The sequence below is a fragment of the Protopterus annectens genome, chromosome 7.part0, assembly GCF_019279795.1.
Source record: "Protopterus annectens isolate FY-2018-M chromosome 7.part0, PAN1.0, whole genome shotgun sequence".
In the NCBI taxonomy this organism is placed as follows: Eukaryota; Metazoa; Chordata; order Ceratodontiformes; family Protopteridae; genus Protopterus; species Protopterus annectens.
In genome coordinates, this window is record NC_056739.1 from 1,228,657,698 (window position 1) to 1,228,683,802 (window position 26,105).

A 26,105-nucleotide genomic window follows, 5' to 3' on the forward strand; every position below is an offset into this window, starting at 1 on the left:
TCTGCCCCTGGGGGAAGGCTCACCACGTGTGTCTTCAAAAACTCTCTGGGATTTTCAAAACCACATCCCTTTTGGCCTTTTGGATAAGGCCTAGATGGTAGGGAAAAACAGACTCCTACAGCAGAGAGCGTTTTTCCTTCCTGTTCACAACTGGTTAGCATGTCTTTGACTTTAGGCTTAAACAAGGACGAGCCATTGAAGGGGGTGTTAACAAAGAAGGACTTAAAGGGCTCAGCAAAGTTACACAAGCACATCCCAGGAATGTCTCCTTAGGGAAATTCCTGAACCCGCTGCCCTACTTGTTCTATCAGCTGCATAGGAAATGAGCCTCACGGAGAAGTTTACCACTGAATTCAATGTGAAGAGCTGGCAGGACACTTTATCTGATATCCCTGTAGCTACTGAACCCCAGAGAGCATCTCCTAGCTCCTTCAGGAGATCTCTCTGTAACCTGGTAAAATGTGTAAGGTAATTTAAGGACCTGAGTGCAAAGGTCGCTGAAAAGAAGGTGCACTTTCCATATCTGTCCATCATATGAGACTCTTTGTTTGGGAGATGGACAGAAGAGGACATCTCTGACAATTCCTTCTTGGTGGCCACCACCACCAGCATAGCATCTACTGGGACACCTTTTGTAAGAAAAGTTTTACCCTCTGGGGGTGTAATGAATTTATTTGTTCTCCAGGAACCACACTCCACTGAGTCTGGAGACTCCCACTTCTTTTGACAAACTAGATCCATGAGTTCATCGAAAGGCAGAGACACCCAAGTGGTGTAAGGGTGAGACCCAAAAGCCTTCAGGTAGACAGACTCCTCCTCAGAAGGGCTGATGGGGTTCCAGCCACCTCTCTCCACCTCTCTCCTTAAGTATTTCAAGGATGTCTCCAAATGAGACACCCACAGAAGGTGACCGTGGGGACTCTTCTGACTCATTGAGATGTGTGTCAGATATGACTGACTCCTCTGAGGAGTCCAAATGCTTCCTCTTACATAATCTCTTGCGAAGGACCTCTTAATAAGGGTATTCTGGAGAGGTTTTGGAAGAGAGAGGTTCACCCAATGGGGCGTCCTGAGGCTGTGGGTCTCCACATCTATGTGGATGCGGTTGTGCGGAGATGGACACCGGTGCCTTTGGGGGAGGAATGACTGGGTCTAAGAGTGGAGCTGCCCATGGAGCCAGCTCTCTCCTCATCACCTTGAAAGCCCCCCACCCATGGTCTGAGGAAGTCCACGGCTCCGAAGAACTAGAAAGCATCCCTGGCACCAAGGGGCTTGGCTCTGAGACCCTGTGCTGAAGCCCCGACAGGCAAGTTTGGATCTGACAAATGTCTGATCCGACTGTCCTCCATGGACCTGACCGGAGAATGTCGGCTCCTACACTCCGTGCTCGGAAGGCATCGAGGAAGTTGAAGTGGTAGTTGGGGCTGAAGTTTCTGGAGTAGGTCTCGGCTCCAAAGGTTCTACTACAATCAGCTCCATGCATTCTGGTTCTGAGGTCCCAAGTCGGGTCGGAGGAGGAATCAATGTTGGCAGGGTAGTCATAGTCGGTTCCAAAACCCTCTGGGTCAGCTTCAACAACAATTTGGCTAGAACCGGTGTCTTCAAAAGTCTGCGCACCACCCGATCCACATCATCATCTGAAAGGCTCCTGGAGGATCAAGGGGAGGGGGCAGGAGATCTTGAAACCTGCAGAATGGGGGATCTTAACATCGGACAAACCAGTTCCAGTTCTGGGGACCGGCTCCGAGCTTGTAACACCAAAGGCTCTGAAACTGAAGGAGCCAAGGTGGATGTTTTCTCGGGTCTGACAGATTTCTGGTCCGATGACGACATCTTCGGCAACTTTTTTATTGGTTCTGAATGAGGTTCTGAAGATGAGGAAGAAGATCTTTTTCCTGATTTCTCAGACTTTGTTGAGGTGGGAAGAGTCCTGTTTTGTTTGACTCTGACCATCTGCTATGGCCTCTGAAAAGGAAGTCTTTAATAGCGCCCTAAGTATCAATTTGTCATTCCTTTCAAGAAGAACCCTGGAATTGAAAGAGTGGCAAATCACACAAGACTCTTGTAGATGTACTGCTCCAAGGCAGTATACACACACACACACAAACAGTATGACCATCAGTCAGTGACATTTTTTGACTACACTTGGAACATTTTTTGAAACCCAAATGTTTGGTATCTTTGGTCTGCTTTGACATCTTAAAGGCCAACAAAACTAATCACTATATATATATATATATATATATATATATATATATATATATATATATATATATAAACAACATGCCAAAAGGATAAATGTTTTTTTATAGATATATATATATATATATATATATATATATATATATATATATATATATATATATATATAAGAATATAGAAACACACACACACCAGGGAAAAGCCCTCTAACTTAAACAGGCTGAGCCACCCCCTAACTTAAATGAGCTAGCTTAGGTGATTGATAAAGTTATCAAACAACTTACCTAACTATAGTAATGCACACGGAAAGGAAAGACCCTCTAATTTAAATGGGCCAAGGCTTAAGGAAAGTATAAGCAAAAAGCACACACTAAGGCAAACAACACTATCTGAATGGGCTTTACACACACACACACACACACACACACACACACATATATATATATATATATATATATATATATATATATATATATAGCCCTATAAGTAAAACAATTCTAAGTTATCTAAGTATAACACAGTACTTTAAACAGCTCAAACAACGAGCCTAAGAAAAGTATTTCAAAATGCTTAGAAAAGCCAGAATAGGGTAGATATATAGGCTTTGAGAAGAAAAAAAAAACAATAGCCAACACTCAGCCAGAAAAAAATGAGCACAGCCAAACTTGTTAACCAAGGTTAACCAATTTTACTAATCTAAAGAACTACTAAGTAATCCAAGAGGAAAAGCTATCAAATTTTACAATAAACACTACAGAAGGAAAATCACTTAGTCAGAGCCAGTGTGAAGCACCCGATCTTGTTTAGCGGCAAACGAGATCTGGGGAGTTTCCTAGAGCATCATGGGATAGGGTTTTCAGCCACAAGCTAGATGAAGACCTCAAACTTTTGTAAATGACCGAGTTGGAACCGAGATCGGTTCCAAACCCAACCAGTACAGAATGAAGGCAAGATAGGACAACATCACATCTAGAATTATGGCTGCTGATTGTAGAATCAAGCAAGCTGAAATTTTGGTGTTGCAATTAATTTTCCTGACCTGTAACCTGATGATCTGCACTCTTGATAGAGGAAGAGAAGCCATCACTGATATCATGTTGAATACCGTTCCTATACATTCCGGTGTTTGAGTTGGTTGTAACTAAGACTTGTTGTAGTTTATGGTTATTCCCAGTTGGGAACAAGTCCAGAGTACCCGATTCCTTGTTTTTAATAGTAGATGCTCTGTCAGAGCGGTAATGAACCAGTCTTCAAAGTATGGAAACACTCGGAATCCCTGCAGTCTCAAGTGAGCTGCTACCACTGTCATGCATTTGGTGAACTGATAGTGATTGACTCCCAGCCAGAAGTGTAAATACCTTTTGAACTGTGAGTTCATTTTTATGTGATAGTACACATCCTGAAGGTCTATCAGCACATACAGTCATCCTTGCCCAGGAAGGGTAGATGGACTGAACCATGACCATCTGAAACTTTGTATGTCGAACTGACTTGTTTAAGTCACTGAGAGCCAAAACTGGTTTCCAGTCCCATTTTCTTTGGCACTAAATAAAAATCTTGAGTAGGTTCCGGATTACATCTGGTCTGGTGGGACCTCTTGGATGACTCTTTTTTTTCTAGTAGCTTTTGTATTTCTAGTGCTGCTGCTTTCTTGTGACTGGGTGGAACATTGTGAAATTTACATATAGATGGAGGTGGAAGGGAAAAGGAAATTATATAACCTTTGGAAATAATCCTCTGCACACATGTATCTTTTGTGATGTGTTGCCAGGGTCTCTGGTGCAGGGATAAATGACCCCCGATTGCCTCCAGAGAGGAACAATCCAGCATCCTTTCAGGAGTGCTGATAGGATCTATTGAAGAAAGAATCTCTGGATGCTTGGTTCTGCGGGCCTCCTCTGCCACATAGATGTCATCATCCATTGGAGTCCCCCCCCCCCCGCCTCTGGGGGAACTATCTCCACATTGATCTTGGAAAGGATCCTAGGACTTTTTAAACCATATCTTCCATCCACCTCATTGATTCCTAGAAAAGGAACTCTGAGGGGGATGAAAAACATACGCCCACTGCAGAGAGGGTCTTTCCATCTTTTTCAGACCTGGAGAGTGTGTCCTTCAATTTTGCGCCAAACAACAAACTGCCGTCAAAGAGTACACTGGCAAATGAGGACTTGAAGGGCTCCACAAAAGTCACACAAGTGCATCCAAGCATGCATCCTGATGAAAATGCCTGAACCCGCTACAACTGAGGCACATTCAGCAGCATGTGAGATAAGCCTCATGAATGAATTTGCAATAGATTGAAGGGCAGTCAACTGTGAGGCCACATAAGATTGAGCCTCAGCATTAGTGGTCCATGAAAGGGATTTTTAAAGTTCCCTGATCAAGTCCTTTTGCAATTTTGTGAAGTGCACCAAGTAGTTCAGCAAACTAAGGGCAAAAGTCGCTGAAGCATGCTTAAACTTCCCAAACCTGTCCAACACCCTAAACTCTTTGTTAGGAGGATGGACACAGGAACTCTGCTCAGCTAGTTCATTCCTGATGGCAGCCACCATGACCATAGCATCTATGGGCACCCCCGTACTCCAGAACTCCCTGCCTGTCTTTGAAGCCAGAATCTGATATGATCTCTTGGGGATTGGCTCAAATGAGCAGGCTCCTTCCACACCCACCTAGAGATGAGCTCATCAGTGGGCAGAGTTACCCAGAAGGTAGAGAGGCCAGCTCCAAAGGCCTTCAGAAATACTGATTCCTCCAGTGATGGGTTGTAGGAGGACCAACCACCTCTCTGCTTAAAGATCTCAATTATATCACCGAATAAGATGTCTTCAGGAGGTGATCTTGGGGACCATTCTCCTTCATCAAAACAAGTATCCTCGAGAAGTGCCTCCACTTGCACTTCCGCTTCCTAGGGAATTCCTCAGTGGAATGCTCCAGTGAAGTATTGGAAGAGATCGTAATACCCTGCTGAGTGCACTGGAGACTTTCGGCTGGCTGTCCCTGTGGCACAGAATGATGTGGCTCAAGAAGCAGACACATCAGGGATCCAGATGGAAGATCTGAGGTGGAAGGGTCTATCCATCCTGCCCGAGCAGTAAACACTCTCTTCACTACCTCAACAGCAGATCACTCTGGGGGGAAGGAAGACAATGGATCTGAGAAGCCAGGCTTCTGGCCCATTGCCTCCTCCTGTCCCAAAAGCAATCTCCTTGAGGCGGAGGTCAGAGCAAAGCTGTCCAATGCCAAGGCTCTGAGAGGCAGGGATGGCTCCCAAAACTTCAGAGTTGACTCCAGTGCCTCGGATCCAACAGGGCTGCTTTGGTTCTGAGAGTCATCTCAATCTGAAGACATCGGAGCCGGTGTACTGAGAGACTGCTTCAGATAGAATTACCTTCAGATTTGAACCAGACTGACCCAGACAGTTCAGATCCTGGGGCTCCAAAATGATCAGACAGATCAGAGAATGAGCTGCCAAAGGGAGAAAATACTCTCGAAGGAAATGGATCCAAGGAAGAAGAGTACCTCATTGTTAGAAAAATATGTATTAGTAATATGCTTAGTGCATTCGAGGTTTGAAAAGGTTTAACACGTTTATTCTATTTCACACTGCATGAATCTGTATGAACTGCAGAAGCATTCCAATCTTGTAATGTCATGAAATATGCGCAGTTATGATCTTTGCTTATGCTTTGGAAATTTACAGGGAAGACACAAAACCAGAAGACACTAACACTTGAACAACTCCAGCTGCTCGAATCAATAAAGGCAGTCCACAGTGTATACAACCACCAATAATTCCAATAGACACATGAATAGTCGAAGCAAGGTAAAATGAATAGTTAATTTATTCCAAACAACGACCAAAACACAATATACGATTAAGCGCTTTGGTCTCCTCACCGGAGACCTCTTCAGACCAAGAGGTCTCCGGTGAGGGGACGAAAGTGCTTAATCGTATATTGTGTTTTGGTCGTGGTTTGGAATAAATTAACTATTCATTTTACCTTGCTTCGACTATTCATGTGTCTGTTGGAATTATTGGTGGTTGTATACACTGTGGACTGCCTTTATTGATTCGAGCAGCTGGAGTTGTTCAATTTACAGGGAAGCATACAATTTCTGCTACTGTCAGGAAAATAATAAATAGATGTATCACTTCTAATGTCATGAGATTTAAACAAAGAGTTATTGATTTTCCGCTTATGCTATGAGAAAATACACAGCTGCAGTAGCTATTGATAATGAAGACAAAGGCTGCTTGAAAATATAAACTGTAATCAGCATTTACTTGTACCTAAGGCTGAATAACACACCTGATACTCTTGTTATAGGTGACTCTATTGTCAGACACATTGACGTCCCGCTCACCAGGCTGAATAAAGAGAAGGTCACGGTGAGCTGCCTGTCAGGTGTTAGGATCCGACACATAACGCAAGCACTCAGGTCACTCCAAAGCAAATACAAATATGACTCAGTCATTGTACATGCTGGTGTGAATGACCTGAGACGTACCTCCCTGGACTACATGAAAAGAGACATAGAGGAGCTCTCTGATCATTTAGCCCAGGCTGGTATGACCCTGACCTTGAGCAGCATCTTACCCTCACCTAGAATGATGCCACAGTACAAAGACAAACTGATCGATTTTAACAACTGGCTAAAATTTTGGTGTCATTCAAAGGGGATCCAGTGTCTGTCAGCCTGGGATGACATGCTCGACAAGCCACGTTGCTTCGCTAGGGATGGCTTGCACCTGTCACCACTGGGCTTTCGGATATTGGCAAAGGCTCTTGCCACCCCCATAATGCCTTTTTTAGGCAAGGCTCAAAAGTCAAACCCACCCCCATAGACAGCACAAGGAACAAGAAACTAAGGGTAATGCTGCTAAACGCCAGAAGTCTTAACCTCAAGATGCACTCACTCGAAGCTCTCCTCAGGATGGAGAACATCGATATCTGTGCAGTGACAGAAACCTGGTTCAAGGCTCCAGAGAGCACCCCAGCACTACCAGGCTATACCTCATATCATGCTTTTCGGCCCCAAAACCCGGACCAAACCACAAAAGGAGGGGGAGTTTCCATATTTATCAAGGATATCCACATCTCAAGGTTAGTGGCATTGCACGAAGTATCGGAGACCATCCATGTGCAACTAACAGTGGGCAAGACTGCTTTTCAGTTTATAGCATCCTACAGACCACCCTCTCAAAGTCAGGAATCCCACTCGGCTTTCCTGAAAACATTGGAGAACATGAAGATCTCTCCAAACACCATTATATTGGGCGACTTCAACTACCCAAACATTGACTGGGAGCACTACTCAAGCCCCAGCACCTTAGCCCAAAGATTCCTGGAAATTATAAACTCAAATGCTATGGAACAACTAGTCACCACTCCCACAAGAGGGGACAACATACTAGACCTGATCATTACCAACATGGGGACTCTATGCTCCACACCAGAAGTATATCCCTCATTGGTAAGATCAAACCATAAATTAATTTCGCTGGATGTCCACATCCCGACCCCACCCCCAGCCCAGAAAACCACAGTGAAAAACTTCTCAAAAGCGAACTTCTCACTTCTCAAAACCGAAGTGGAATCCTTCAAGGCCCCAGGGCCAGTGGAAACTACGGCCCAAACTGCAGAATCCTATATAAATGCATTCTATGGACATCTCCAGGAATGCATGGATCATGCTATCCCAAACAAAACCAAGACCCAATCATCCAAAGGCAGGCGTCCAGTCTGGTGGACCCCTACCATAAATAAACTGTACAACAGAAGGAGGAAGCTACTACATGATAGAGCAAAATCCCTAATAGGAAGGCATCTCTGATCAGTACTAGCAAAAATTACGATTCCTCATAAAATCCTCAAAGGCCAGCTTGAGAGAAAAATTGCACAGGACACCAAAGACAATCATAAGGCTTTTTTCAGTTATGTTAGAAACCTGGGATGCAACTCCCAGACTTGTTCTGAGTTGATTCTAAACAACAAAAAATACACTGAACCCACAGACATCGCCAATATCCTGGCAGACAGGTTCAGTGCAAACTTCTCCACCCCTCCCCCAAAAGAGCAAGTATCTATCCCGCAGAGGGCTGCCTCCCAAACATCTCAGATGCTCAGGTGAAGGCTGCCCTCTCCAAAGCAAAAAACACTGCTTCCATGGGACCAGATAGCGTCCCAGGTTGCGTCCTACATGAACTCCAAGAGGAACTAATCTCTCAAATAAAACAGCTATACAATCTCAGCCTCACTACAGGATATGTGCCCACAGAATGGCGTACAGCAACAGTGGTCCCACTCCACAAAGGTGGAGCCTCTACAGACCCTGGAAACTATCGCCCCATAAGCCTGACTAGCTTAGTCTGCAAGGCTATGGAGAGGATCATCATGGAGCTCATAAACAAAGACATTGGGGACCTACAGACACTAGATCCTACCCAGTTCGGCTTTGTCAAGGGAAGATCCTGCCTTTTGAACCTGGTTGACTTCTTTGAAACAGTCACCAAAGCCATAGATGAAGGGAAGGTAGTCCACACAGCCTATCTGGACCTTGCAAAGGCATTTGACACAATACCCCACTCGGGCATCATAGATAAGCTATCCAGCTTAAATATAAACCCCTATGTCACAAGATGGGTCGCAAACTGGCTCAAAGACAGAACCCACAGAGTGAGAGTTGCTGGAGCCATGTCAGACTCGAAACCGGTCACAAGTGGCATCCTGCAGGATTCTGTCCTGGGGCCACTCTTGTTCGGTATATACTTTTCCGAGGTACAGGCAAACGTGGGAGGACTATGGCTCACCAAGTTCGCAGACAACTCCAAACTGGGTGCCATAATCAACTCTCCAGCTGACACAAACATCCTTCAAAAAGGTCTCACAGAGACAGATAACTGGTGCCAGCGCCACGGTTTAAAGCTAAATGCCAAAAAATGTATAATCATACCCTTTGGCAAAAACAATGTGCCCACAAATTACCACATAGGCGGAAACCCATTAAGTACAGAGAAAGTTATTAGGGACCTGGGGACCCAAGTTGATAGCAATCTCTCCTTTGAAAACCACATTGCCAAAGTGGTTAGAAAGACCTTCTACATAGCCCACCTCATCACGAAGGGTTTCACATCTAGATCAAGAGAGGTAATCGTGCCCCTTTATTCATCCCTCATCAGGCCCATCATAGAATACAATGCCCTTTTGGGATGTACCTTACCCGACACCTGCAGCAATTAGAAAGACCCCAAAAGTATCTCACCAAGAGGATCAAGGGTCTCAAACAGATGCCATATGCTGCTCGGTTAAAAACTCCAGCTTTACTCAGTTGCATACCGCCTACTTCGAGGTGATCTATGCCTGACATACAAAGCTATGTCAAATCCAAAATTAATGGACATGCTCCACCTCAGTAAATCTAAATCCCTTAGAGCCACACGCTCGAGGGACTTGAACCTCAGCACAGAAATAAATAGAACTTGCTGGAGGGACAGGTTCATAACCCAGAGGCTCCCTTCGCTCTGGAATAGAATTCCAGTTCATGTGAGGCAGAGCACCTCACTGAATCTCTTCAAGAAGAATCTCGATAAGTGGATGGGGGATCGTAGGTTTTTCCCAGGGATTACTCCCATGTCACTATTAGACAGAGGCACAGTAAACTAAACCTTAAAAAGAGCACAGTATACTCAAATCAAGGGGTGGCGTAAGCCATACAGAATCGGGCTAGACTTATAATTGCCCCAGGGCAGATAGCCTAGTATTAACCTATGAACCTATGAACCTATAAGCTAGAAAAGTACCTTGAAATGTAACATATGTATTAGAACTGCACAATAGAAGCTTGTAGTGGGTTAAAGCCCCCAACGTTAGGTTGTTTTTCTCAAATGTTTTTCATAAATCCAGTCATGTCAGCAGGAAATCCAAGTAACATTTTCTATGTAACACATAGTGAGCTTTGAATCTGAACATGTCAGCAGAAAATCTGAGTAACATTTGCTGTAGAACAATACAGAAAGTTGTGTCTAACTATGTCAACCATAGAAAGTAACATTTTGTAGAACAGTATAAGAGAAGCATACTTCCTGTTAGTAATTAGGCAAAATCCTGTATGTGCATGTTTTTGTCTCCTTGCTGCAAGTAATAAAAGGTGCCATACCTGAACCTTATGTGACTTGGTCTTTGAAGATTTTTCCTTTGACAGATTGGTCCTTTGGACTGGAAACCCTCACTTCGCCTCGGATCAGACGGGCCGAGTGGTTGAAACCGTACGGGGAAGAAACCAAATTGGTTCTTCTTATTTGAAAAGGCCTCCGACTGAATTGTTGTGCAAAAGAGGCCAGCCACTTTCTGATCTGCGACTGAAGGACGGGTTTTCACGAACCAGGTGATCAATCACGAAGCTCAGGTAAGCTGAATCTACTTTTTTCTGTTTTAGATCAGGGACTAGATTTGTATTGTTTTTGTCAAGACTGTATTTTTACAAGTCAGGGACAGAAAAGAGTATTGTCTTGTCATAGATCAGGGAAAACAGAATAGGTAGGCAGTCATTCTGAAGAGACTATAACAAAATCCGTGGTACCACGTTAAAAATAAGACAGGTTACGTAACGATCAAAAAGGTAGAATAAAATGGGTAATAATTGCACAAAAACACCCCAAAATCTGCCGTTAACCGAAGACGCAAAATACATGCAGTCGCAGCGTGCTGACAATATTAAATACTATTCAAAATGGGTTAATAAGTATGAATTTGACGGTAAATTAGAAAAATCCTCGCTTATCAAACTTGTTAAACAGCTCAAAACTGATTCCAAAGATCGGTTAAAATAGCAACGCCAATTAGGAATTCCTCAGGCACACAGGTGGATTGAGGAAGTGAACTGTAGGGAACAAAAGAACAACAATTCAAAAACAATGTTTTTAGATAAGGAGGACAATAATTTAGTAATAGCGTCAGCCCCTCCGCCTCCCTTACCAGAATATGAAGCAAGTGAACAGGTTAGTCCACCCCCACTATATCCCACTGTCACTGAAAATAGAGACATTACAAAAGCGAAACCCTTTATTAGAGATCCAGTCGGGACCAGGTCTTGAACACGGGCAGGTAACTCAAATGAAGGCATTGAGTTATATCAAATGGTTAAGAATTCGTGATCTATGAGTGAAGAAGAAATATGCCCACTCATAGAAGTACCTAATCCTCAGGCAGGACAAGACGGTCAGGACCCAACTATTCTAGTATATAGACCCTGGACTCCGGAAGATATCCGGAAAGCCACTGAGGAAATTCCCCATCCAAAAGTTAATTTTAGAAAGTTCTCAGAAGATTTACAAGGAATGATGCTAAGTTATAATTTAAACGGAGAAGAGGTACAAAAAGTAGTTAGACAAATTGTGGGGCCAGATTGGCACATGATTAGTGGCAACTGGAATCCCCGTGACGCTGCACACAGACCCCTCCCACATAGCAGCGCAGAACTAGACAACAGAGTAAAAGGTCTTACAGACCGCATCTCTGAGAAATGGAAGCCTGGACTTGCATTAATCAATGCATCCAACAAGAAGGTGAAACTGTTGACCGGTATTATGCCAGATTATTAGAATGTTTTAATAACCACTGTGGAATGCAGGTCCCTGAAGATCAAACACAAGATTCCCCATATGAACAGCAGTTAAAGAATGCATTTTTAAAAGGCAGTATTGCACCCATAAGCAGTTTTATTACAAAACACATGGTAGATCGTCGTACAAGCAGGTTACAGTCATTACTTGAATATGGTAGGCATGCCGAAAGGCATTTTAATAGCAAAAAGAAAAAGAAAGATCAAGTATTTTCTGTAGAAGATGGAGCAGAAGTTTATTTAGTACAGTCCGGAAAAAAGGGCAAGAAAAATGCCCAGGGAAACAAACAATCTGATCATTGATCAGAGGACTTTGAAGGGCGAAAGAAAAGGGGAGAATGCTTTAAATGCGGTAAAAAGGGACACTTGGCAAGGGATTACAAGAAAAACAAGAAGGCAACCACGGAAGACAAGGAGGGTGAGAACTGACTATATGATAGTCAGGAATCACTAGAAGGGGATAACGGAGAAAGGACAAATGAGAATGTGATAGAAGGAGTAGAGGATGTGACAGAGGAGATAGAGGAAGTGCAGGAGGTTATGAACAGTGAAGAAAATGAAATATTAGACCTAGCTTTATTGAGCCTGGAGCTCTATTTAGAAGACACAAAACCAGAAGTTACACTTTTGGTAGAAGGGAGGGAAGTCAAATTCTTGTGTGACTCAGGGGCATCACGAACCCTGATACATCCCTCCAAACTGCCAGAAAACTCAGAGTCACCTGATTACATACTAGTAAAAGCAGCTAATGGACAGCTGTACTGGGAGTCCCTCTACCGTAACATTGCAATAACTGATCCTGTTTCAGCATTGACTCAGAGAAGTAAAATTGTTGTTTCTGCAAAATGCCCAGTAAACCTCTTGGGCAGAGACCTTATGCAGCTATTTGGTATAGCAGTAGTCCCGACCATGCAGGGTATGGAAGCACAGCGACAAATTGATACCTATGCAGTGCAATCGGAGGGTGAAATGTTTTATTGGTACAGCCAGGACTTGGTTACGACTGGTCCAGGGGCTGTGACCGAAGAATTGATGAACGTAGCCATCAGCAAGTTCCCCTCCCTTGACATTGATAAGCAACACTTGTTGCACTGTACCCTGTATTATTGTAACACGCCAGGACCTGATAAGGAATATGAACAAGAATTGTTTAGAAATCGTGCAAACAGATTGATATTACGTCATTTGTACTGGGACATAGAAGGGAACAGTGTAGCCAGCTGTTTATTGCCCCAGGAGTTCTTTACACTCTATAAATCTAATTGATTACCACATGTTAGCTTAACTAAGGACAGAAACATAGAATGGGCAGACTTAGGAGAAAAAGTCACGAGATGGGAAAAACAGACAGAATTAGAACTGTCAGAGCAGGGAATACAAATACAGAAGCTGAATTGGATAACTCAGACCCACCCAGCCGTACACTTGCAGTCTAGCAAGGACAGCTGATTAGCACTCCTATTAAAGGAGGAAGAGAATGCCTTACAGAATATACCAGAAATTCTCTGGTCAACAGGAAAGTCAGATGTAGGACTTATTCCTACAGCAGGGCCAGTTACTATCACGCCAAAGTCAGCATTTAGACCACAGAAGAGACAGTATCCCTTAAGAAAAGATGCAGAGGTAGGAATCAAACCTATTATAGCAGCTTTACTTAAGGAAGGGGTGCTGGTGGAATCTCCTGATTCACCATGTAACACACCCTTATTTCATGTTAAGAAAGCAAATGGAGAATGGCGTATGGTCCAAGATTTACAAGCTGTAAATGACACAGTAATACCAAGGGCACCTCGGTGCCAGACCCACACACCCTGTTGAATGATTTAAAACCTCAACAGAAATATTTTTCTGTGGTAGATATCAGCAATGTGTTCTTTTCGATACCGATACACCCTGACAGCCAGTATTGGTTTGCATTCACATTTCAGGGGAAAAGGTATACATATACGCGACTATCACAGGGATATTGTGAAAGTCCAACAATATTCTCACAAGAAATGGCAAGCAACTTGGCGGGATTTACCCCACCAAGAAGCAGTCAGATTTTACTTTATGTTGATGATATCCTGCTGGCGGCCCCCACCCAGCAAGATTGCAAAGAAGATACCATAGTGCTATTACAATTTTTAGCCGCTGAACGACATAAGGTAAACAAAAATAAACTACAGCTTTGGAAAAAACAAGTCAAATACCTAGGATATGTGATATCCAAAGAGAGTAGAACATTAGATGAGGACAGAAAAGTAGCAATTTTGCAAGCACCAAAACCCACTACCAAGAAGGAAATTATGTCCTTCCTGGGTACAACTAATTTTTGCCGGAGCTGAATTCCAAACTATGCCTTGGAATCTGCACCTCTGACTGACCTGATATATAAAAAGCCTATGGCAGCACAGGATTTGTTACAATGGACACCAGAGGCAGAATCTGCTTTCTGCAAACTGAAACAGTTAATAGCATCCTCATTAGTTCTGGGATTACCAAACTACCATAAACGTTTTTTTCCAAACTGTACATTGTAAGCAAGGTTATATGACATCAGTGTTAATACAACAGCATGGGGACGAGCAACGCCCCATTGCTTATTATTCATCACAGCTAGACCCAGTGGCATGGTCTTTACCTCACTGTGTACAAGCGGTAGTTGCAGCTGCAATGGCAGTATAGGCTTCGGCCTCAGTAGTTTTATTCCACCCTCTCACTTTAAGAGTGCCTCATGCAGTCGCGATTATTTTACTGCAAGAGAAGGTAGCATATCTTTCCCCTGCTAGGCATCTTTCCTGTATGACTATATTGTTGAGCCAACCTCACATGACAATTGAACGATGCACGATTTTGAACCCTTCTACCTTGCTCCCAACCCCTGCAGATGGCACACCACACCGCTGCCTGCAGGTGATTGAGCAAAAAACACTACCTAGAAAAGATCTCAGTGATGTCCCCTTGGATGATGCCGAGGTGACATACTACGTGGATGGTTCGTGCAAAAGGGGTCCTGCAGGACAGAACCTAGTAGGATATGCAGTAGTTTCTGATACTGAGATTATAGAAGCAAAACCTTTACCACACAACTTATCTGCACAGGCAGCAGAATTGATTGCCTTGACACGGGCATGTAGCTTAGCAAAGGGTAAATGTGTGAACATTTTTACTGACAGCCAGTACACTTTTTCTACTGTACATGTTTTTGCGCAACAGTGGAAAAATCGAGGAATGATAACATCTACTGGCAAACCTATCAATCATGCACAATTTATTTTAGATCTTTTAGAATCTATTCAGTTACCTCAGAAAGTAGCTATTTGTAAATGCACAGCTCATACCAAGCAACAAGATAGGATTTCAAAAGGTAATGCGAGAGCTGATACAGCTGCAAAACAGGCAGCTTCAGAAGTATTTCTTTTAAATGAGGAACTACAACCCTCTGAGATTTTAGACTTAGAAATGTTAAAGATGATGAAGAAACTCTCTACGCAAGCTGAAAAACAAAGATGGGTAAAACGAGGAGCAATTCTCGAAAAGGGGCTGTACATCTCTAAAGAAGGGAAACCGATACTACTATCTAATTTGTTTAGATATGCAGCTTTGTTGAGCCATGGGCAATACCATGTCTCAACAGGGGGGATGGTACAGCTGGTGAACCGAATGTTCACAACATATGAATTTACAAACTATTCTAAAAAAATGTTGTTTGATGTGCCAAATTTGTAACAAACATCATGCACAAGGGGCATTAAAACCCAAGCAAGGAAGTTTCCCTACACCACCATATCCGTTTCTTACTATCTGTATGGATTTCATAGAATTGAACAAATGTGAAAATCAGAAGTATTGTCTTGTCATTGTAGATATGTTTTCCAGATGGGTGGAAGCCTTTCCGACCAAAAATCCAGACGCAGCTACGGTAGCAAAAGTCCTTGTTAAAGAAATCATCCCTAGATTCGGCATTCCGGAAAGGATCTACAGTGACAACGGTACACACTTTGTAAACCAAACCATACAACAGTTAAGTAAGCATTTTGGCATTTCTTTAAAAAATCATTGTGCATACCATTCGCAATCTGCAGGGCTAGTTGAGAGGCATAATGGAACTTTAAAGAATAAGTTAAGAAAATTAATAGCAGAAACAGAAAAGAATTGGGTGTACTGTCTGCCCTTGGCACTGTGGAGCATGAGAACTGTTCCGACTGCAAAAGGATTGACTCCTTTGGAAAAACTATTTCGAAGGGCTTATTATATACCCCAGTGGAAACCTCTCATGCCTGCAGACCAGGAGGCTGACTGTACACTAGCTGAATATATGAGAAATTTGTTGAATTCTAAACATCTGTTGCAGTCAAATTCTGTTTCAGATAGAGAACAAACCGAAACATCGGAAGTGGCAGTGATCCCTGGGGATTGGATCTGGGTGAAAACCATTAAAAAGAAGAATTGAACGTCACCAAGGTGGGAAGGTCCATATCAGGTGCTTCTTTCGACATCCACTTCAGTCAAAATCGCAGAGCAAGCCTCGTGGATCCACCTGACACACTGCAAACTAGTTAAGAACTTTGAACTGGACAAAAATCTTACCTCTCCATCGGGGACCTCAGCACAAAGTCTGGCTACAAAGGGGGGTCAGATCAATAGGACTGATCCGTCTCAACCCCAGTGAAGAAACCATCGGTGCTGAAGGTCCTATTAGGGCAGAGAGTAAGACCGCACGTTAAAAGTAAAAATGATAGAATCTAGAAAAATCCAAATAGAGCTACTCGGAAGAGTTGGAGAAAATAGGAATGCAGAACAACCATTTCCTCAGAAGTATTGCATAATCATTTTGTTAACTGTACCAGTGACAATAATCTTTTTGTTGTGGCCATTCCCTTTCCCAGCCACACAAACTGAACTGAATAAACGTGAAGAGTTGCACATAGACTGGCATCCAAACTTCAATACTTATTAGGCAATCAAATATGTGTATGCTGAGACTTTCAATGTTTCGAATTGCTGGATTTGCACAGCTTTACCAACAGCATACGGGGGGGTTATTGTTAACTTCAGTCCCCCTAGGGGTCAACGACACCTGGGAAAACTTGGTTCATGATACATCAACTATTACAGCACAAGATAAAATAGAATTGCACTTGTCTGTTCAACAAAAGGGAACTGTGTGTTTTTACAAAAATGATACAGTCCAGGTGGGCTGGAGCAATTGCAATGCGACTGTTCCTTATTGATGCTATACTAAAGCTAATAACACAGGTTTATATTGTAATACAAACTATGATTAATTTTTTTAATTGATGCACAAAACAATTGAAGAAGTAAGACATGATTCTGTTCTCTATAAACAACTATCTATAATTGACAGAAAAATATTTCAGGCAGGACAAGTGTATATTCATAGTAAAGTTACTACTAAAGTAGAAGATTGTTATTTTGTATGTGGTAGAAAAGCATATAAGTGGTTACATGAGAATTGGTCCGGCAGTTGTTTTTTGGGCTACCTGGTTCCGGCCATACGACACACAGCAGTTTTACCTCGAGGAAAAATTCAAAATGTTCGAGAAGCCATCAAGAAGCCTGTCAATCCAGTAGGACAACTCGATGCACCCTGGAAAAATCATCATGCTGTGGGCAATGGACTGACACACATGGACTTGAGTGATTCTGTTATATCGTGGGCAGGCATATTACCAGCATATGGAGCAGTAAAATTAATCTGGGAGCTGAGAAAACTGTCTAAACTTCTCGAAGTAATGAGCAATGCAACCTTTTCCGCTCTAGAATTAGTGACTGATGAACTGAATGCCATGAGAACTGTAGTGCTTCAAAACCGCATGGCTCTCGACTTCACCCTAGTGGCGAGAGGCGGTACTTGCACTTTAATCCAGGAGGAGTGCTGTTCGTATATTCCTGACCATAAACACGAGATAGACAATCACCTTGATGTAATTCAGCAAGTGTCGGCCATGACCAAACCAGGACCAAACCCATTGACGGACTTTTTCCAGAGATTATTTGGGGGGGTGGGGCAGTATCCTAATGAACATTCTGATTGCCATCTGTGTAGGAATGATCCTACTGGGGGTATGTGGTTGCTGCTGCATCCCCTGCATGAAAAGACTGATTAAAGACTTTATAGACATGTCAGTTTCAGAAACCTTATATCAAGGTGCTGAATTTGAAGAACTGTTAAAAATTTGAAAATGCTTTCATAAGTTTAAACTGAATGACTCTCTTAACTGCAAATCCTGAGTAGGAAGAGGTTAGGGGAAGAAAAACTGTTTATGCTTATTTTTGAAAGTAGAATAAAGTATTAAAAGGGGGGAAATGTTAGAAAAATATGTATTAGTAATATGCTTAGTGCATTCGAGGTTTGAAAAGGGTTAACACGTTTATTCTATTTCACACTGCATAAATTTGTACGAACTGCAGAAGCATTCCAATCTTGTAATGTCATGAAATATGCGCAGTTATGATCTTTGCTTATGCTTTGGAAATTTACAGGAAGCATACAATTTCTGCTAGTGTCAGGAAAATAATAAATAGATGTATCACTTCTAATGTCATGAGATTTAAACAAAGAGTTATTGATTTTCCGCTTATGCTATGAGAAAATACACAGCTGCAGTAGCTACTGATAATGAAGACAAAGGCTGCTTGAAAATATAAACTGCAATCAGCATTTACTTGTACCTAAGCTAGAAAAGTACACTGAAATGTAACATATGTATTAGAACTGCACAACAGAAGCTTGTAGTGGGCTAAAGCCCCCAAGGTCAGGCTGTTTTTCTCAAATGTTTTTCATAAATCCAGTCATGTCAGCAGGAAATCCAAGTAACATTTTCTATGTAACACATAGTGAGCTTTGAATCTGAACATGTCAGCAGAAAATCTGAGTAACATTTGCTGTAGAACAATACAGAAAGTTGTATCTAGCTACGTCAACCATAGAAAGTAACATTTTGTAGAACAGTATAAGAGAAGCATACTTCCTGTTAGTAATTAGGCAAAATCCTGTATGTGCATGTTTTTGTCTCCTTGCTGCAAGTAATAAAAGGTGCCATACCTGAACCTTATGTGAATTGGTCTTTGAAGTTTTTTCCTTTGACACTCATTCTAGGTAAACATGTCAGATACGAAGAAGTAGGTTTGAGGATTTTTTGGTCAGACCCATCAGAGTTTGGACAGACTTCAGATCCGACTTGAGCTTTTTTTTTGGTGGCCCCAAAGATTGAGTCAATGAAGCACAAGGCCTCAGAGACCAGTTCAAAGGCTCCTTAACTTTAAATTTGGGGGAATTCAGCCCTAGAAATAGCTTCATTAAAGGAGAAAGGAAGTAAAGCTTTCAAAATCAATGTGTTCTTCCTGTCTGCTGTTGCCTGTGGATTGAAACTATTACAAATTGAACAATTTGGAGGTGATCTGAGCCCAAGCAGTATATGCATAAGTTATGGGCATTGGATAAGGGCAATTTGTGCCCACATTTTTGACACTTTTTAAAACCAGAAGGCAGTTTATCAGACATACTGGAAAAAATAAAATTAGCAATAAGGATTTATATATATGTATATATATATATATATATATATATATATATATATATATATATATATATATATATATATATACATATATATATACACACACACAAACACAGAGAAATAGAGATAAAGAGAAGTAGATACCAACTATGGTATCAAGAATACACAACAGTGTAATAGGAAACAAAATTGAAGGAAAAAAGAAAATTAACAACTATCAACTATGGTAACTGGAAATACACCAAGGGTAATAGGAATGGAGAAAGAATAATAGCAAAAATAAACAGAAACCACTTATCTTAACCAGAAATATCTTGAGAGCTCAGGATGAACATGTCTATTCGCGAAAGCGGCAAATGAGGTCTGAGGTATGTTATAGATTGGTGTATTATGGGTAGGAAAGAGGCTTAAGAGGTTTTTGGTGATCATGAGATATAGTAATGGCTGTGCTGGATCAGAGGATCAGATCCCAACCCATATGTTGGGGATAGAATGAAAACTGATAACGCTGGATCATAAAACCTTTTCTATTTGAACATATAACATTTCTGTTGCTAATTTTTCCTTCCTGGTTGTTGCAAATGTGCTACACATTTAAGGAAAAACTAAACTGGAATTAAAAAATTTTTCAAGCCATGAGATACAGACTCTGCTGGAAAGAATGCAAAAGCCAACTCTGCTGCTAAAGAAAATTCAGGCCATTCTTCAGAGGAAGCTGTACATCTTGATGCCTTCCAAAGGAGGAGAAACTTTTGACTTGGATGAAAGAAACTAGCAGAATCAATTACATTTTTTCTTATCTTGCTTTGATCATAACTTTTAGAAAAATAAGAAAGCAGGGATATGAGTGAAAACTCTCCTACCATTTTCAATTAAGAATATCTTGCTTGCTTTTCGGCAACTGAAGAAGTGCAACACTACATGGGGTAAGGAGCAGATATGCTACAAGGACATCCCATTTTTCCATATGTTTGAGAAAAACTCTTGGTGTAACTGCTATCCAGATGAGATGATGTTTAAAAAATGTGCTGCCAAGTTATGGTTCATTAACCAGTATATTGCTATAAATTAAAGTCTAAAGATGAGATCAGCATCCACAGTGGCATGGTCTTTCTGCACAGCAGGTAAGAATAAGTCCTCTCTGTTTGTTTATATATCACATTACAGTAGGGTGCCTGTGACCATTAGTAGAACACCTGAATGTAGTTCTTGAATACTTTGACAGATACATAATTCCTTTTTATGGTAATTTGCAAAGTTAATTGATCAGGGTATCTCTGCCCTTTAAAAGTAGAGCTGTCCATGTACATTTCTCTTAACAGTATCTGATGCTTCTACTGTCAACGCTTAGGTAGGAACACAGGAAAATTACTTTTTTGCAGTAATATTTGTATTGGTCACTTACCAAGGCAGTTCCCTTGTCAGTGGTAGAACCAAGGGAATTGTAGCTTTTAAAACATATACAGCCTAATTTCAAATATTTCTTGAACAGAAATGCATTTTTCTATACAAACTGGCATTACAAAGCATATGAAAGTTGGTAGACATGTTATTCACAATTCTGAAAAGAAAGACACTTGCAGACAAGGAAGGCTGTTTGTCAGCAAAGTGAAAAAAAAAGAATGGCAGTATAGTAAATCTTTTCCTCTGTAAGGAAAATATTCTCCTAAACCTTGTCCAGTAAAGCTTCCAAGAAAAAAAACTCTTGAGAGATAACTTTTTGCTAGTTTATAGTTTATAGTTTATAGTTTAATCCCAAAGAACACAAAATTGTGTCTGCATAAGGCAATTGCCATGACATGGGTAACTGTGTCTGCCATGACTTTTTAAAGTTGCTATCGTCAGAATAAAACATTTGGAAAATGTCAAGAGGAGATTGGCTAGGAGGATCACTTAGAATGCAAAATGCTCGATTTGCATTTGTAACCTGAGGCATCATCTTACTGCAGAAGTGCAACTGCTAATAAGAATCCTCCATATCTAAACTCACAAGCCAAGCTCACTGACAATGTAGGGAAATGACAGCCACATCTGTTGCCAACCTGAATTTCAAAACTTGTAGATGCCTGTTTGATAGAGAAATGCCTAAAACTGGTTTCAACTGCTGTCCTTTTATTTGGACCAAAAAATTATCTGGAATAATAACTCTCCTCTTTGTAAGGAGATTGTACCACTTCTTCAGCTCCTTTGTGCAACATATGAAAAAAAAGAACTCTTAACATACAGTAAAGGGACCGGAGACATGCAGGGGAGAAGGTGCTAACATATAAAACACATCTTGTAATCCCTTTTTAGGAAATCTCGTACCAGTTCTGTAAAATAAGACAGTTCTTTCTTTCATTTTCCTGAGGCATTCCCATCTCCAGAAGTGGGGGGGTGTAGACAAAAGAAAGTCAGTTATCTGGGATTTGCAAGTCAGCAGCAGGGAGGAAAGGTTGAAAGAATTTTTTATTTTTGAGTTTGGTCCCTCTCACCACAAAAGTCACAGGTCCAGTCCATCGACGTCACTGGGCTCCTAAGTATTGCTTCAGTGAAACTGGTTTTGTCAAAAGGTTGCCTTTTCCTTTATACAAGTGTTAAACATTAGTAACATGAAAATATTTGTCAAGCAATACAGTAATTACTTTTTGTTCTAGTTACAATAGCAAGGATTACATTTTCTGACCAAAACAGCAGCCATGCAGAAACAGGAAGGATTTATATTTGAAACATTGTCAGTAGAGTTGTCCTTTTAACCATATCTGCCTCCTAATGATAGCTACAATTGCAGCTAAAAAAAAAAAAAAGGCCACAAACAAATTTTAACACAGAAGATGAAATCTTATTTGTGTGCAACAGTTTCAAACCCTTAGGTGAACTGTCCTTATATCCTTAGAAATCTTGCTTTCTAACAAGACCTGGAACTACAGAATTATTACATTCTGATATTTAAGTACATCAGCCAGAAAACCAACAGCTTTGACACCACTAGAATACAAATCATACATTATTTTTCCAAACATACCATCATGATGCATCACATATGCCTGGACCGCTATTTCTTTTGAGTTGCTGATATTCAGGAGCTGATCCTCTGCGTACTATCTGGTGCCAAGCTTAGAGCTGCTAATCTTTCTATTTTGTGCTTAATTAGCTCTTTGCATTTATACGTAACCCAGTTAAATAATATTACCATTTTAAAAGCATGTGTTGTTTTCTTATTTTAAGACTTTGCTGTGTTGTATAGTTCTCTCTCTCTCCCTCTTTATTACCTAGATTGTGACTGAAAACTGTTCTATGGATTAGCCATGTAACTTGCTATCAAAACAAACAAACAAGCAAAAGGCAACTAAACAAAGCATGAGAATGTTACGAAATTTCACAGATACTGGGGTTTACTGTAACAGAAGAAAACTCAAAGTAGCAGGAATGTTACCTACACTTTACCAGAATACTAGACAGCCTACAAGTTCAGTATCTGGTCTATCCTTTTTACCTATTTGCTTGATTGCTTCACCTTTTCACTATGGGCACAGAAGTATTTTTTCAACATTTATTGCTTTTGCTCCCTTCTATAGTTATGGCTATGGAATGCCTCAAACTTTTTACTTTACCAACTGCTTCTTCTGCCAATAACATTTTCTTGTGCAATAAATAGTCTACTTACCTTTCTATCAAAACTTTACGAGGACATTGACCAGGGACCACTTCAAAAGGGGCTTGTACCTTTGGTTCATAAGCTTGCAAAGGAAAGTCAAACTCCTGCAAGACTTCACTAGTAGGTCCATACATATAGTCCTTTAACATTAAATTAAAGTTACTGGAATCAGGACCATCGAACGTAGTAACTAAGAAAAATAAATAAACAAATAATTAGAAAGATGGGTAGTCAAAATACACCTTTAACATCACCATATGGAAAACTGGAAATATTTTAGCTATTAGAACCTACTAAATAATTAAGTGAATTTTCAGTTTCAGTGTCCACAATGCATAATATATTACCATACAGTATGCATGGATATTCATTAACCAAGATATTGACTACAAACACTTTACCCTCTCTAAGCATGATATTAGGAAAACCGTAGAACTGCAAGAAGCACACAAACATGCAAATATCATCACAGCATTCGATACCACAAGAGAATCACCTCAAATATGATGGAATCGATTATAGATGTGTTCTTGACAACAAATGCTGACCACAAATAAATTATATTCCTGAACCTAAAAGTATGTACAAAAGCATTTAAGAATCTCTGACTTGATAATACTTATGTAGGCCACAAATTGCTATTACATAACAAACTGCAGCAGGCAAAATTAAATAACAAATGCCAAACTACTTCTGCAATGAACAAATATGACTATTAGAAAGTAGTCTGTTTACTTGCCATTTGGTGTATGTTGCTCCTGACCTGCTTGTCTCACCAGATTTTGCTGTATATCAGGGCCAGCAACAACATCCTGTGTACAAAAATAAATTGTTTAGCAATCAGCAGCTGCAGCGAATGTCTATAAAATTCCACCATTAAAAAGCTGGCAGGGTGCAGCAGCAAGAGCAGCAACTACTACAAACATGAGATGATTCTGACCAAACAACAAAGTTAAACTTTAATAACTAGTTATGTTCGCCATTTATGTTGATCAAAGAATACTCTTTTCTAGGACATGCATCAAAACAGGATGTGTAAGAATACTCGCATCAACAGTAAAGCATTGAGGTGGACATCGTCTGTGTGGTAATTCATACATTTAGGTATACTTACCAAATGTACCGTTGATCCTTGTAATTTTTTCGCAGCCTAGCACTGTCTGTGGCAAACAGTGATACAGTCATGCCTGCAGCTGACGTAACCCAGGTTCACATAGGGATCTCAAAAGCCAAAGGAGCCAGCTAAAGTTGGTCGGAGTAAGAAGCTAATGGCTGACTCAACATACCTGGTTAAAGGATTACTAGGACTAAACCCACTGTTAGGACACTACCAGCTGGAAGCCATGCGAGATGGCTAACCAAGGAGACAGTCTACAAAAGAACTCAGTGCTCTAGATAGGTAGAGCAAATCGGCATCACATTCTGATCACCACAGCAAAGAACAGATAAGCCACCATAGAAAACAGTCAGACAAAGTTCAAATCCTCCCACTGACAGAGGCTATGGGCTTTCTGTAGGCAGGAAGGAAAGGGTCATTTGAGAAGTGGAAGGAGACAAGATGATCAGGTGGGAACAGGCTCAAAAAATTATTACAAAAAAATATCCAAGTCCCCCCATAAAGGCCATCATATACTGTCACCTATCCTCAAGTTAACTGGCAGACTTTTGGAAAACAAGCCATACTGTCTGGCATCATTTTATCTGCCTGGCACTGTGTGATAGTTTGAAATAAAAATGGCTCAAATAAAATCCAAAATAGTGTATTGAATCAACACCCAGTAAGCATTTTCATCTCTTCTCGAGACTCCTCCAGATTGAATGCTCCAAGAAACAAACATCACATTTATGCAATTAACTTAAATGAATTAGAAGTTATGTACTCACCATAACGTTCCATCTGAGTAGGTGACTTCATTCGGATGCAACCTGTGGGTATCGGATCCGACCTCGGATCCGAGCCGGCAATTCAAAAGCTTAGGCTCCGAGCTCCTAGCTCCTCCCTCTTACCCATAACCCCTTGCCACGCCCTGACTGACCTCAGATTGAGTTTGCCTCAAATACTGACCACAGTATACTAAAACAGCATAAATACTCGCTCTATAAAGGTCAGGGGGATGGAGGGATGGTTACATCCGAATGAAGTCACCTACTCAGATGGAACGTTATGGTGAGTACATAACTTCTAAATCTGAAGTAGGAAGACTTCATTCGTCTGCAACCTGTGGGACAGAGTCCCTAGCTACCTGAATCTTGGGCGGCCATCATGGAAGGATGTTCGAGCACCGCTGAGCCAAAGGATGCTCTTCCTCTAGAAACAACATCCACCTTGTAATGAGAAATAAAAGTATGAGGCGAGGCCCAAGTAGCTGCCGCGCAGATATCATCCAACGAAACACGGGACTTAAAGGCGGCTGACGTAGAAACTGCCCTAGTAGAATGAGCCGTAACCCTCTTAGGAGCAGGTCTGCCTGAAGTGTCATATGCCTGCAAAATGCAATTAGCAATCCATTTAGACAGAGTGACTTTAGACACTGCTTTACCCAGAGCAAATTTAGCAAAGGAGACGAACAGCTGATCTGATTTCCTGTGGCCAGCTGTCCTGTTAATATAAAAACGTAACTGTCTATGAACATCCAATGAATGCAATTTGTATTCCCCTTTGTTTGAATACTTGGGAAAAGACAGGCAAATTGATTGACTGGTTAATATTGGATTCAGAAGAGACCTTCGGAAGAAAAGATGGATTGGTCCTGAGGCACACCCTATCAGGGAAGAAAGAAAGGTAAGGCGGTTTGACACAAAGAGCCTGAAGCTCAGACACCCTTCTGGCTGAAGTGATAGCTACCAGAAAGACAGTTTTCCAGGAAAGGAATTTTAAATCAGCAGAAGCTGCAGGCTCGAAGGGAGGAGCAGTAAGGGCCTGCAGGACTAAAGACAAATCCCAAGGCGGTACAACCTCCTTGACTGGAGGCCTTAATAAAAACTCCCTTGAGAAAGGATTTGCATAATTTCGCTGTCATAAGGGGAGCTGTGTCCTGTCCAATGTGATAATGCGATATAGCCGCCAATTGTACTTTAATCGTGGAAGAACTGGGCCCTTGATGAAAGAGGTCTGT

At 41.3% G+C, this 26,105-nt stretch overlaps 1 protein-coding gene across 1 annotated transcript in view; it reads right to left on the bottom strand.

Moving 5' to 3' along the window:
• The window catches only part of DNAH1 (dynein axonemal heavy chain 1), a 5,225,710-nt gene that overhangs the window by 5,129,113 nt on the left and 70,492 nt on the right, over positions 1–26,105 (bottom strand). Inside the window, exons 3-4 of the mRNA XM_044076389.1 lie at positions 23,729–23,801; positions 22,999–23,179 (exon numbers count right to left, since the gene is read on the bottom strand). Coding sequence (XP_043932324.1) covers positions 22,999–23,179; positions 23,729–23,801 — 254 coding nt within the window. The remainder of the gene's footprint in view (positions 1–22,998; positions 23,180–23,728; positions 23,802–26,105) is intronic.